The following is a 15,330-nucleotide window of genomic DNA, read 5'->3' as shown; positions in this document are numbered from 1 at the left end:
CTTTAAGCACGGCAGAGCTGGGGTGGAGCTTGGCAGGAGTGCATGTCTAACACGACAGGCCCTGGACTCAATTACCAGCGGCAGAGGGAAAAAGAAGAATTAAGAGTTGTCTAAATTCTATATGGAAGATGGAGTCATCCATCAAGCTATTTGTAACTGATACCCACTGGCAAAGGGAAAACCAGTTTCCTTTAATGAAGTTCTACCGGTTTATCAACCATACTCCAGGACAGGGACCATGCCTAGGAGTAGTTGGCCTACACAAAACAAACTATTTGGTCTTTGGTTTCTTTTCTGTGGGGAGGGGGGGGCTTTATGGTTCATTTTGTTTTGTGATTTTTTTTTTAAACTTACTGGTTTTTTTTTTTAATTTGTGTTTTTGCAATTTTGTGAGATTTTTTTTTTTTGAAAGAGAAAAATATAAAGTTGGATGAGTGAAGTGAGGAAGATCTGAGGAGTTGGGGCAGAGAAAACAGGATCAAAACATAGTGCATAAAAAAATTTAAGTTGTTTTGGCTGACAGTGATGGCACACGCCTTTAATCCCAGCACTTGGGAGGCAGAGGCAGGTGGATCTCTGTGAGTTTGAGGCCAGATTGGTCTACAGAGTGAGTTCCAGGACAGCCAAAGTTACACAGAGAAACCTTGTCTCCAAAAAAAAAAAAAAAAATTAAGCTATTTAAATTTATATTAAAGGCTCAGTGTACACTTCTATTTTTAATTTATTCACTTAAACTTACTTATTTTTTGCTAAAGGACCACTGAACATGATGTTGTATTTACGTATCTATATCTGTACAAAATAATGATTATAAATGTTTGTTTGAAAAGTGAAATGCAAATGTGAATTTAACAAGTTGTAGATTTTCAACACTATACAAACTCCTTTGTTACAAATAAATACTTATGCTTCAAAATAAATTAATTAATTAATAATAACAATTAAAAAACTTATTTTTATTTTATGTGCACTGGTGTTTTGCCTGTATGTATGTCTGTGTGAGTGTTTGATCTCCTGGAACTGGAGTTACAGACAGTTGTGAGCTGCCATGTGGATGCTGGGAATTGAACCTAGGTCCTCTACAAGAGCAACCAGTACTCTTAACAGCTGAGCCATCTTTCCAGCACCACAGTGTACACTTCTAATTAATATTTGAATAATGATCTTTTTTTTTTTTTTTTTGTTATCAGAAAAGATGGCTCAGGAGCTGGAGAAGTGGCTCAGTAGTTAAGGGGACTTAATGCTCCTGAAGAGGACCAGGATTTACTTCTTAGCACCCATATGGCAACTCACAGCTGCCTCTAACTCCAGTTCCAGGAGATCCAGTGCCCTCTTCTGGCCTCCACAGGCACCAGACACACACTTGGTGCACATACACACATGCAGGCATTTATACATACACAGAAATCTAAAAATTGGGGGAGACTAGAATAAAGGTTCTTGCCACACAACCTTAGTGGTCTTAGTTCAATCCCTAGACCCCATATAAAGGTACACTAGGGTACAAACTCCATGACTGTCCTCTGATCTCCACAAGCATTCCTTGGCACACACAAACCCCTTACATATACACACAATCACACAATAGAAATTAATAGTTTTTGTAAGTCCCCAAAGCACCTATTTTGTTTATATAGTCTACACTGTGACAAAAGGACAACTTATAGAAGATAATATAAACTATTACCTTTAAGACGGTTATCATACTGGGGAATTACACAAGGGCTCTCCACGCTAAGAACTTTTGCTACAGGTCTCACTGGACTATTTAAAGGGCTGATGGCTTCTGGAATAGGTCTCAGATGACTAAAGTCAATGCTCAAAACTGAGTTATCATCATCTTGATACACTGAGTTTGAGTCTCCAGTTTCTATTTTGTGGTCAATCAACTCAGTCTTCTGTGGTGAAGGTACAAAAGTCTCTTTAGGTAAATAAGGATCTAAAGGACAAGATTTATTCTCAACCAGAGGTGTATCTTCAAGAGAAGATTCAAGTTTAGGATTACTGTCTCCCAAACAGTTTACTAGTGCAATGCCAGGTTCTTCAACCAAAGGCTGCAGAAGGCTCTCACTGGCCACAGCTGCTTTTGGTGAAAGAACCACCTTCCTTTTTACACCTTCAGAAATATCACAGTTCAAATCATTATGTCCTTTGGTGTCCAATTCTCGGTCCAAGGCTTCAGAAGCATGTCCTGGTAAAACATCCATAACCACAGAAGCTGTGGCCCTCGTACCACCACACGTCTCTTCCACTTCCATTGAAGGAAGCAAGGGTCTTGTTTGCTCTATCTCTGCATGTGCCGGCAAGGAAATTTCTGTGCCACTAACAAGCATTTCACAAGGCATAGTATTCTCAACAGATTTAACCAACAATCGATTTTCTTCCTTCGTTTTGTTTTCTGCAATGCTGATCCTGAGCTGAGATGCTGCTGGAAGAACCTCCTTTGGCTCTGTTAACCCTGGTTTGGTTTCCTCTGTACTGGGTTCACTGACAGAAGGAAGACATGCCACTGTTTCAGTCTTCTCTGAGGACTGTGAGTTACACATGCCACTGGGCTTGGGCACACCAGTTATTTGATGCTGGTTATCTTGACAAACAGGCTGCTTTTTAGCAGGAGAAAGAGTTAAGTTCAATTTTTCCATGAAGCTTAGCTTTAAGTCTTTGCTTTTTCCTTCATTTGGTCCATTCTCAACTTTCATTGCACATTCTTTATTACCTGTTCCTTTAGAAACCTCATCATTAGAGACTTCACATTTACCATTTTTTGGCTCAGTCTGTCTCTTGACATCAGTAGTGCTTTTCTTTGCTTCTTTATTAGTCCTCTGCAAATATTCAGTAGGCGATTTTTTGTCATTTTTCACATGTCTATTTTCGTCTTTGTTTTCTCGCTCTCTTTTCCTCCTGTCCTCGGTCCTATGTCTTTCTGATTTGAAAGGTGTATTTTCCCACTGGTGTGCCACACTGACATCCTTAGAGTGTGAGTGCTTACTGTTTCTGCTGCTCGAAAGAGAAGATGATCGTCTTCTGTCTTGAAGGTCGTGACTGCTCACCCCTCTGTCTCTTCTGCAATCCTCCCTTCCCCTCCTCTCTTCCGGATGGTATTTACTGAAGCCGTATTTCATGTCATTCTTGGAATGAGGAGGCAACGCCCGATCCACTCTTCCCCGGTGCCCCTGGTCCTCTCCTGCTGGTTTAAACTTCACATCACCTTTTCTTTCTGCTTTGTCCTGAGACTGAAGCTCTTTCCTGTGCAGACTTTGTAATCTTTCATTTTGTCTCTCTGGATTTTTGTCATTTTGAGATTCCACTCGAGTGTGTGGCCTTTCTCTAGAAGTCTCTTTCTCCCAAGAGGAGGCACTGCGCTCACTTTTATATCCCAAACCAGTGCTGCTTTTACTCTCTGAACTTTTGCTCTCAGGCTTTGTTTCACTGCTTCCACGTTTCTCAGGGTTTCCTTGGAGTCTGGCATTAGCCTCTTTGTCTCTTGGCTCTCCATCACTACAGCTGTTATTCAAGTCTTTCTGTGGTCTGTCAGTTCCTCTGCTACACTGGCTACGTCTAACGCCATTCTTTCCTCTTCTATTATCCTCGTTTGAGTTACCTTCGCCAACCTGGTAATGAGAACGTGACCAGACATTGTTGGCACAATGTTTCTCAATACCCGTAGGCAAGTGCAAAGGAGTCTGTGCTTCAGAATGTGATTTTCCTCCTTCTTCCAGGATTGGCTGTGAAGTGTTAGGATGTACATCTTTATGAACAACATCACTTTTAAGTCTGTGGTCAGTCTTTGAACAATCATCCAAATGGGGAGATCTGGATCTTGAGTCTTTTGTTCTTGCAGTTTTATGGTTATTCCGAAAATGTGGAAACTCAGACAATCTATTAAGAAACAAGAATTAACAAAAAAGTAAAGTTAACTGATACTTAATAGTATTCTAGATTTTAGTCACATATGACAGACATACTTTTCAAATTTAAGGGACTATATACTGGCAAAACCAGTATGAACAAGTGATTTGGGCTGGGGGCGTACCACAGTGACAAAGCATTTGCATGTAAGAAAACACTGGATTAAAAACAAAGAATTTATTAGTTTCCAACTCAGTGGGTCCATTCTCAATACAAGGAACTCTCTCGTTTGCTTTTGCTTAGAGGAACTCTATCCCATCACTGCCAGATAGTTCTCTTTGGACTCCGCACAGGCGCACAACTCCCAAGTCAGCATAGCACACTTCGTTTAGGACAAGTGAGCTTACTTTCTTCCCTTCAATAACCTGACTGAATAAAGAGAAAGTCTTCCTAGACAAAACATGATCAAATTCGACAGAATTCCCAATCATACTTTTCTGTTTTATATAAAACTCCACAGTAAGGCAGATGACATATGGAACTGTGGTTCTTTCCTTAGAAGGGTGACAAAAGGCCCATTGTTATGGCTTGGATTGGTGTTTTTCTTAGTGATAAAATATATGAGCCAGCATGACAGTTAGTAGAAGAGCTTGCCTTGGGGACTGGTAAGCAAGGACTCCAATCCAAAGCTCCACCTAATTGGAGGGAGAGGGTCAACAGCCCCAAGTTGGCCTGAACACACACACACACACACACAGAATTTAAATTTTTTTTTTAAAGTTGTATTTATTTATTATGTATACAGTATTCTGCCTACACACCAGAAGAGGGCACTAGATCAAATTACAAATGGTTGTGAGCCACCATGTGGTTGCTGGGAATTGAACTCAGGACCCCAGGAAGAGCTGCCAGTGCTCTTAACCTCTGAGCCATCTTTCCAGCCTCTGGAATTTAAATTTTTAAAAAATAAAATAAAATATAGATTTTATTTGCAACTGCGGTTACCAGCAGAAGGTCTGCACAGATTGAGCTCATCAACATTTCATCATTTGCAGCCCCTCTCTGAGGGACCATTGACAGTTAATGTGTTTGGGGAGAAAATGTTACTTTATCCAGTTGTATAGCTACTGAGCAATTGCCTATGCTCAGCCTCCCAGCCATGCTCATGCAGGCAACCTTAATTTAACTTGAATTGCTCACACACAGAACAGGACGTAAAAGTAGGAAGACTTCTTGGAAGAAGAGTTTTAGCAGAAGAGGGAGAGGAAAGAGATCGGGTAATGGGAATGAGAATAAAATTCATTATATACACATATGAAACTGTCAAGAATTTTTAAAAATTTAAAATGCAGGTATCTTACGTTATCTTTATGTAATAACTTCACCTTAATGAACTTCAACATCACTGACTTTTCAAAACTCTCTTCCTAATCAGTACTCTCTGTGTAGAAAACCCACAACAGAACCTCAGAAATAAAGAGGAGCGTGTCCTAAAGAAAAAGACTTAGGAGACCTACAACCATCAGCAATATGTACACCTTATAGAATGCTGCTATGTTTGAATTGTACTATTTATTCCCATTACCTTCAGGAAGTTTACATGCTGAGGTCTTGATGCACAGTATCTAAGAATATAACCTTACTTGGACACAATATATTAGAAAACCAATACAGATCTCAACTCAGTCAATTAGGTATTAGAGGAGTAACTTGATGGTACAGCTTTCGCCTAACATGTGGGAGGCCCTGGTTCAATCCCTGGCATCAAAAAATAAGCAATTACTAGAAGATACCTGAGACAACTGGGGAAGTGTGATAATAAGCAGCTACCACGAAAGGGAAATACTTTAAAACTAAATTTTGGGATTGGGGATTTAGCTCAGTGGTAGAGCGCTTGCCTAGCAAGCACAAGGCCCTGGGTTTGGTCCTCAGCTCTAAAAAAGAAAAAAAAAGAAAAAAGAAAGAAAGAACTAAATTTTGCTAAGAGATAGAACTTCTGTTTCACAAAAGATACAACTAACAGAGCAAAAGGCAAGTCACAGAACTAGAGACTTTTCCAATACAACACATACTATATATATGTGTAATGTACCCCACCACTTATCAAACCACAAATTTCTAAAAGACAGTGCCAGGTCCCAACTTCTGGTACAGACTATAGAGTACTACCATTAAAAGTTTTGATTTAATCATATTTACTTGTTTTTGTGTGTTTATTCCTGGGTGTATGTGTGTTTGGACACACACACACACACACAAGTAGTCAAGGTCAGAGGAAAACAGGTGGGAGTTGGTTCTCTGCACCATGAGGATTTCAGGGATGAACCTCACGACATCTGGCTTGGCTGCAAGCACCTTTATCAGATGGGCCATTTTAAAAGCCCTTAAAGTTTTACCTTTAAATATACTTTAAAGTATATTTAAATATACTATAAATATACTTTTACATTGTACATTTCTCAGTATTCACATGTTTAATTTTTTGTTTATTTTAGCCATGTTACTATTTCAACTACATGCTAACTAGTTACTATTATAATACTAGTTAGCTCACAGTGAAAATAGTTGGTAGAATATTTATTAAATAATACATAGCCACATAAAACCAATTAAAAAGGTTTTACACACACACACACACACACACACACACACACACACACCCCTTTTCAAGCTGGGCATGGTGGCACACATCTTTCTTTAATCCCAGCCCGAGAGTTAGAGGCAGAAGGGTCTCTATGAATTCTAGGATAACCTGGTCTATAACAGAGTTCCAAATCAATGCTACATACAAGCAAACCACCACCACCAACAACAACAACAACAAAAAACCAAACAACTTCTCCAACAATTCAGGAACCAATGTCAATACAAGGTACACTGGGAATGACATAGGTCAATAAATACATAAACATCTGCCTTTACTTTCTAAAGATCTAAATAAGGCAAAATGGTCCACACAATGGCAGTCTTTACGCCAGATAACATGAGAGTGACTGGGAAAATGCTCAGACCAAGCAAACACATGCCTACTTCATGAAACTTCCACTGTAGTAAAAGAAGGAATCTCATTCATAATTTGAAGAACTGCAGGTATAAATAAACCTACAAAAGAAGTCTGACTTAGACACAGAGACCAGATAAGTATCTCCAGCCAGAAAGATGGTTAATTAGGGGCTGGAAAGGGGGCTTAGTGGTTAAGAGCACTGGCTACTCTTTCAGAGGATCTGGGCTCAATTCCTCTAGATTGAGAACGCTGATCACAACCATTTGTAACTCCAGTCTCAGGGATCTGACACTCTCTTCTGGCCTCTACAGGCACCAGGCACACACATGGCATACATATATACAGACAGACAAAACACTCATACACATAAAATTAGAAACAAACGAACAACAACAACAAAAACAAGATGGATATGCCAAAACCAGAGGACAAAAGGACAAGCCATTCCACAAAGCAGAAAAAGGACACACACAAAGGCAGACCTTGGGGTACCTGAAGGAACTGAAAGAACACAAGAGCCGTGGTACACATGCAGAGGTAAGCACAAGCTGGCCTGAGAAGTAGTTGGACCTATACTATGAGGGACTGGAGATCAAGTTAAGATATTTGACCTTTTATCCCAAGGGCAGTCAAAAGCTACTGACATTACTACTGGTTTGCTTGGGAGTAGGTTGGCTACAGCATCTGAATAAATGAAGAAAAATAAACACAGTGCCAGACCACGGAACATAAGCATCAAGTGGTGGCTTTGAGGAGTGGTTGAGAGGGAAGCATCACAGGCAGAGTGATGATGTGCTCTAGTTTGCCAGTCTGGTGTTAACAGCAACTTCTCTCAAGGACTCTAACGTCAGCACTAAGTTAAATGCCACCCACTTCCTACAAGTCTGGCTTACACCAACTGAATAAATGACATTGTTTTCTACTAAGCTAGAAAACAATGGAAAAAACTTTGTAACAAACGTTTTGGAGAAATTTTGAACGCCCTTTAAAGACTCATGTAGATATAAAGTACACACACACAAACTAAATTGGCCTAGCATGTACGAGATTGTTCTTATGAAGAAATTGAAAAAGAAAAGAATGCAGCAGGTAGACTAAAGAGACAGCTCATTAGTTAGAACACATTACTGCTCTATTTGAGGACCCGAGTTCAAATCTCAGTACCAAGATTGGTTACCTAACAAACACCTGAAACTCCAGCTCCAAGGGGATCTGATGTTCCTTCCGGCATCCATGGGCACCGGCAAGCACACAAACAAATAAAATAAATTTAAAAGAGAGAGAAAAAAAGGACAAAGGCTTGATATTTGAGAGACCCAAAGTAACAGCCAAGACAGAAAAATGAACCCAGGAAGGTAATTAAAAACATCACATTATTAATGTAATTATAGGGAGAGACTGCTGCTTCAAAGCAGGGGGGTAACAGAGTTAAACAACACACATGAAGACAAGTTAAACTGACAGTCAGAAACTGTTTGATGGATTTAGTAGAAGTGACTGATGGTCAAAATGACAACTGCTTTGGTAGACCAGTGGAAGCAAAATAGGATTGGGCTCACTAAGTGCAAAGGGCTGGCAAGATGGCTCAGTGGGTAATGGTACTTGTTAATCTGAATTTAATGTTTGGAACCCAACATGACAGAAGAAAAGCTTGCGTACACGTACGTACACACGTGTACACACACACACACACACACACACACACACACACACACACGAGATTTTAAAAAAAAAGTGCCAAGGGCTCATTGGTAAAGCCAAAACTTGCATAGCCCACAATACTCTGGGTTCAACTTTCCACACCACCCAAAATCAAAGCAACAACAATAAACCCATATTACAAAAGCAGAATTTGAAGCAAGGTGTGGTAATGCATGCCTCAGGAGGATGAGACAGGGGGTGAACAACAAATTCAAAACCAGCCTTAATTATGTGGTGACACTCTATCCATTCTTAAACACAAAACAAAACACAACAGAAAGGGAAGAAATGGCAGCAGCAAGTTAAGCAATTCTTTCAATTCTGTCTCTATGGAATAGATGGGGTAGGCATATAGATATGAACTCCCCTGGACCAAAACGTCACCCTGAATTGAAGAGTAAGAAAAATTAACAACAACAAACCACTTAAGAGGAATTATTTACTAACAAAAGGTTAAGTGTGTATTTCTCCTTTCTTTCTTGTCATTTTAAAAATTGCATGAATTTGTTTATTTATTTGGGGAAGAGGGGGGCCCAAGCATGACACAGCACACGTGTGAAGGTCGCAGTACACTTGTGGGATTGGTTCTCTCCTAGCACCTGGATTTACGGGTTAGTCTCCGGTCCAAAGCTTGGCTCCAGTGCCTTCACTTGCTCAGCCTTCTTCCTTCTAGGCACTCTGGGCATATGCTTCACTGGACCTGAGCTGCTTCCCCAGCCCTGCTCTCCTGATGGCTCAGTGTCAGGTGTGACCAGCAGACCTCAGGAACACACAGTGACTTTCTGTGCTAAGCAGTACTAGAGCAAGAGCCCAGTGATTTAGAAAAGTGTATTTGGAAGTGTGTGGCAATGTTCCATCAGTAACCATCATTATAAACCATTAGCAGAGTATTTGCCATTTATATTAGAACTGTAACTATTTAATGAAATACATATTTCCTCCTTTGACTGAAAATAAAACCATACTTCATGTGAAAGGGGACAGATGACATCCATGGTGATACCTTTGGTGAAGATGATTTATCTCTTCATCCTTACGGTTTATCTCCACTCTGGCAGTTTTGATCAGTGCGGAGATATTCTTCTTAAGAGACTGGTTTTCATTTTTTAAGTTCAAGTTCTAAGACACAGATTAATAAGATCTATTAACAGACAAAAATATATAGAATTGTCAATAGTTCTACTTACAATAACTAGTTGTTGTGGGGTGGGGTTTTTAAAGATAAAGCTTGCCTATACAGATCATGATAACCTTGAACTCTCATGATCCTCCTGCCTCAGCCTCCAATGTGTGGGGTTGTATTACTGGTATATATCACCGTGTCCAGCTTTCTACTAATTGTTGAATAATAATTAATGCTAGGCATTATACATTTTATCTCAGGTTTCTTATTGCTTGGATGCAAAAGCTGAGATTCTGAGACGATAATTAACACCAGAAAAGGCCCACCTGATAGGAAATATTTCAGACAAGCATGGACTGTAAAAGCAGTAACACAGGACAACAAGTTCTGCCTGGACCATTAGACTGAAGTTTAGTTTTAGTAACTACTTAGTTTTTATAACTAAAACATGATCTGCTAGGTGTGGTGGTACACACCTTCAGTCCCAGCACTCAGAAGGCAGAGGCAGGAAGATTATCTATGAGTTGGAAGCCAGCCTGGTCCACATAGCAAGCTCCAGGCCAGCCAGGGTACATTGTGAGACCATGTCTTCAAACAAACAAACAAACAAACAACCCACTAAGAAATGCTAAGCATTCCCCTATTTAACAAGTTAAACATGCAAAGATGTGTTAGTTTTCAAATAAACGAAAATAGAATCTAGGGCTGGTTCTTTCAGGGAAAAGAGAACCAAGAAAAACAAGCTTACAAAAAAGTAGACAGACCACTGTCAAATTCTTTATTTTTGCAGCACAATCACAAAACGGACTACCTGACAACTGTGAATCCCCATTTTTTTTCTACAAAAAAAAAAAAAAAATTCTAATCTTTGTTCCTCAAAACTATTCTCTTTTAGCTGAGTGTGGTGTTACATGCTTTTTTTTTTTTTTTTAATTTATTTATTATGTATACAGCATATGTGACTGCAGGCCAGAAGAGGGCACCAGGTCTCATCACAGATGGTTGTGAGCCACACCATGTGGTTGCTGGGAATTGAACTCAGGACCTCTGGAAGAGCACTCAGTGCTCTTAACCCCTGAGCCATCTCTCCAGCCCGTTACATGCTTTTAATGCAAGCACTTGGGAGGCAGAAACAGGCAGATTTCTGAATTCAGGGACAGACTGATCTGCATAGGAAGTTCCAGGTCAGCCAGGGCTACACAGTAAGACCATCTCAAACAAAAGAGAACTATCCTCTTTTAATCCAGCCACTTCTAAAATTACCACTCAATTATTAATTCATCCAGAACATTTAACTTTGAGTAAGTTTTTCTATAACTTTCATTAATCAAATAATTAAATAGCAAAATCACAAAAAATATTTTTCAAAGTGGAGAGGGATGGATATGATCAAGGTATATTGTATACATGTATGAAATTGTCAAAGAATAAATGTAATTTTACACACACACACACACACTCAAACATAAATGTTTAACAAGGGAGAAATAACCATGATACCTGTGTCTGTATTTCCTTAAATCTTTTCATCAATTCTTTCATTTGCTGCTGGCATTTCCCATATTCTGTCTGCAACTGTAAAACACAAAAGGACTAATTTAAGCATTACTGTACTTCCTTAGCTATGATGTACTTATAGGTTATTTAGACAGATTACATTTGCTTTTATTTGGGTTGTAATTGTTTCTCAGGTTCTAGATGTAGTCCAGGTTGCTTCACTCTTGATCCTCCTGCCTCAGCTGCCCAAGCACTTAAGACTATAGGCAAGTGCCACCATGCCTGCCTAGATTGTTAGTTTTTAAAGTTCAGCCCATTGATAGCACATTTTAATAAGCTTCATATTATACTTCTGAACCTTAATATTCAAATATACAGTTAAAAGAAATTTGTTTCATATAAATCTCAGCAAACATTATGTAACACACAACTTTAATATAAATAATGAAAAAATAAACTGTTCTATTACAGTAATGGTTTACTAAAGTTTATATATTCAGATAGCATTTCTTGAAAAAACAAGTCAGAGGCAGAAACTACCTTAAATACTGTTAATTTAAGAACTACTTCCTGGGGCTGGAGGAGAGATGGCTCGATGGTTAAGAGCACTGGCTGCTCTTCTAGAGGACCTAGGTTCAATTCCTAGCAGCCACAACTGTCTGTAACTCCAGTTCCAGGGGGACTGACACCCCCACAGACACACACGCAGGCAAAACACCAATGTACATAAAATAAAGATAGATCATTAAAAATTAAAAAAAAAAGAACTAATCTCTAAACCCAGAATATTTGTTCAATAGTAAGCTGCAGCCTTCTCTTCAGGGGCTACAGAACTAACTTCTTAGTAACAGTGACAAGTCATACGTCATTGTATGTTGCTTCCTTTGCGGTTCCTTCTTCAGTCAGGATCTCTTCATACAAATCTAAACAGTTTCTGAATGACACACAGGATCTAGCAGTACTGTCTGAAAACAAACAAAACTTCTATTAAAATATTTGTTAGGGTTCTTTCGTGAATTAGTTTTATTAAAACATTTTAGTGAGCATAAAGAATGGTTTGTTGTTTTATATTTTATACATGCATACCATTATCTTTTTGTGTTATGATTCTTAAAGTTGCACCTACTTCAAAGGGTTACATTTCTTCTCATCTGTATTTCATACAACCTACACTGATTTCATAGATGATGGCAGGAATGCCACATTATATAAAAATGGCTGTTTCAAAGAATCCAGTGTTGTAATTATCTCTATTATAAAACACTGAAAGAAGACGGGCGGTGGTGGCGCACGCCTTTAATCCCAGCACTTGGGAGGCAGAGGCAGGTGGATCTCTGTGAGTTCAAGGCCAGCCTGGTCTACAGAGTGAGTTCTAGAACATCCAGGACTGTTTCACAAAGAAACCTTGTCTTGAAAAATCAAAAACCAACAAAACAAAACAAAAACCTAAAAAAACAAAACAAAACAAAAAAAACACTGCAAGATCTGCCTGTGGAAAAGCTCTAATTGGACAGGTAGCCAGACATTCCATTACCGTTCTTCTGATGCATTTGAAGACACTCACAGCAACAGTATTCTCTGTCACAGCATAGGCAGGGATGTGTATTCAACAGCACCAGTTGCCATTTCAATGGTATGAAATATTTTTGCAAAGACCTAATTAAACCTGACTCCTAGAGGAACAAATCTGTGTGCTAATATGCTCTGATCAAGCTTTAGGCCAGAAAAAAATTGCCTCAGTGTAATCATCTCAAAGAAGGGCATATTATTTCAGAGCTGTAAGTTACTAAGAGCCAATAACAATAAAAGAAGCAGAGCAAACCACCCAAACAAAATGAGATGTTTTATGAAATTTACATACCAGAAGCAGCACTGTCCAACCCAGCATAAATGTCCAATGAGCCTTCATCATTATTTTTAAGAGGAGAGGCTGCAAAAATGGCAAAGACTAGTTAAAACTGGCTTATGGGCTGAGGGTTTTTTTTCCATTCCTACTTAGAAGGACAAGGAAAGCACTATATTATTTCTGCTTCAAAGAAACAGACAAGGGGCCAGGTGGTGGTGTCGCACACCTTTAATCCCAGCAGCCAGGCTTATGAAGACCTCATCTTAAGGAACAAAACGGGGGAACCTATGTGAGTTCAAGGCCAGCCGACTCTACAAAGTGAGTTCCAGGAAAGCCAGGGATACATAGAGTAACCCCTCTCTTGAAAAACAAACCAACCAAGCAAACAAATAAAACCTAAAACAACAACAAAAATAAAAAAGAACCAACTGAAAATTCTAAAATAGAAAACTACATATAATTATAGTATCATCATCATCACTGGATATGCTTGACTGCGTGCGACTGATTAGTATAAATTATCCAATTTTTTTTTAAAAACCAAATCTGTAAAACAGAGAGAAGGAAGAAAGCCTTTAAAATCCTATAAGGGACTGGAGAAATGGCTCAGTAGCTAAGAACTCTGGCTCCTCTTCCAGATAATCTGGGTTCAATTCCCAGCAACCACATAGTGGTTCACAATCATCTGTATTTCCAGTTGCAGGGATCTTCTGACCTCTGCAGACACCAAACACGCATGTAGTGCACACACACACACATGCAGGTAAAACACACATAAAATAAAGTGACTAAATCTTAATAAAATATTTAAAGAGTTCTACAGAATGTCAAAATCTCATACAAGATGTAACTGAAATCTAGAAACAAAAGATAAAGGGAAAATGATACCATAGTAATATAAAGGAAGACTAGCAATGGTAAGTTATCCTTATAAATGTTTTAAATTTCTTAAAGATAAGACTGTTGAGGGCAGGGCAGCAGCGACGTAGCCTTTAATCCCAGCCCTCAGGGGGCAGAGCCAGGTGAATATCAGTGAGTTTAAGGCCAGCCTGGTCTACAGAGCGAGATAGAGGACAGGTACCAAAACTACATGGAGAAACCCTGTCTCGAAAAAAAAAAAAAAAAAACCAAAAAAACCCAAAAACAACAACAACAAAAAAAAAAGGCTGTTGAAAGTAAAAATTAAAGCATTATATTGTTGGGTTAATTAGATAGACATCATATTTGGACTGTCATACACAATACTCATAACAAAGAGCAAGACAGAGGACAAATGTAACCATACCTAAAAGATTACAATTCCTTGAACAACCACCAATAATAATGCAAAGAGGTGTAATCTAAAAGCACACATATAAATGAAGATTAAAATGGAATTCAAAAGCACAGGCAAAGAATGTATGCCAGGTCTTCCATTATTTAAACAAGCAGGCTAGGATGTAGGTCAGTGATAGAGCACTTGCCAGCAGCAAGTACAAGACCCAGAGTTCAATTCCCAATACCACAAAAATAAAAATAAGTAAGTAAAACGTAGGTATGTGGACAGATTTGAGAGTGATGCAAAAAAATAAGAGACAGCTATGCCCAGTAAACGAGAATAATGCCATTTTTGTCTTTTAAAATTAATAGAATTAGTGTGATAAACATTTGTGAGGAGTTGGAGAGATAGTTCAGCAGTTAAGAACACTTCTTGCTCTTGTATAGGACTACAGTTCAGGTCCCAGGACCCATATCTGGCTCACAACCGACCATAATTCCAATTCTAGGGGAACTGACCCCCTCTTCTGGCTTCAAGGGCACCAGGTATGTCCAAGATGCACAGACATATGTAGACAAAACACACACACACACACACACACACACACACACACACACTGTGAATTTAGGTTAAAAAAAATGAAGATATTTTGAATTTTTCTGTTGATTTAATTTTCCCCCCTTGGTTTTTCAATATAGGGTTTCTCTGTGTAGCCCTGACTGTCCTAGAACTTACTCTGTAGACCAGGCTGGCCTCCAACTCAGAGATTCGCCTATCTCTGCCTCCTGAATACTGAGATTAAAAGTATATAACCTACAATACAACAACAATAGCAATGTAACAAGTTGAAACTACATTAGCAAAAACAAGTAACAACTACAACTATTCCATCCAGAGTCCTTATGATGCTGATCCGACAGAAGCCCCTCCATGACTACCAACATTAACTTTTGAAAACACATTTCAAGTAAAAATGAACTAAGAGATCCTCCACCCCAAGTGGTACACCTGCAATGCAACCCTTACATTTAAGATTCAGGGAACACTGTAGA

At 39.0% G+C, this 15,330-nt stretch overlaps 1 protein-coding gene across 5 annotated transcripts in view; it reads right to left on the bottom strand.

Moving 5' to 3' along the window:
• Casp8ap2 (caspase 8 associated protein 2) overlaps positions 1–15,330 on the bottom strand; it is a 43,343-nt gene that overhangs the window by 11,051 nt on the left and 16,962 nt on the right. For all 5 annotated transcript variants that reach the window (XR_013049038.1, XM_006975289.4, XM_076564022.1 and 2 more), the window contains 5 exons: positions 13,036–13,104; positions 12,039–12,139; positions 11,178–11,252; positions 9,558–9,673; positions 1,688–3,879 (listed from right to left, as the gene is read on the bottom strand). Coding sequence is in view for 4 of the 5 variants with exons in the window: in XM_006975289.4 (XP_006975351.1) it covers positions 1,688–3,879; positions 9,558–9,673; positions 11,178–11,252; positions 12,039–12,139; positions 13,036–13,104 (2,553 nt within the window). In the remaining variant the exon portion in view is untranslated. The remainder of the gene's footprint in view (positions 1–1,687; positions 3,880–9,557; positions 9,674–11,177; positions 11,253–12,038; positions 12,140–13,035; positions 13,105–15,330) is intronic.

Source organism: Peromyscus maniculatus, chromosome 2 (assembly GCF_049852395.1).
Source record: "Peromyscus maniculatus bairdii isolate BWxNUB_F1_BW_parent chromosome 2, HU_Pman_BW_mat_3.1, whole genome shotgun sequence".
NCBI lineage: Eukaryota > Metazoa > Chordata > Mammalia > Rodentia > Cricetidae > Peromyscus > Peromyscus maniculatus.
Note: the sequence above shows the minus strand (reverse complement) of the source record. Positions and strands in the feature narration are given on the sequence as shown.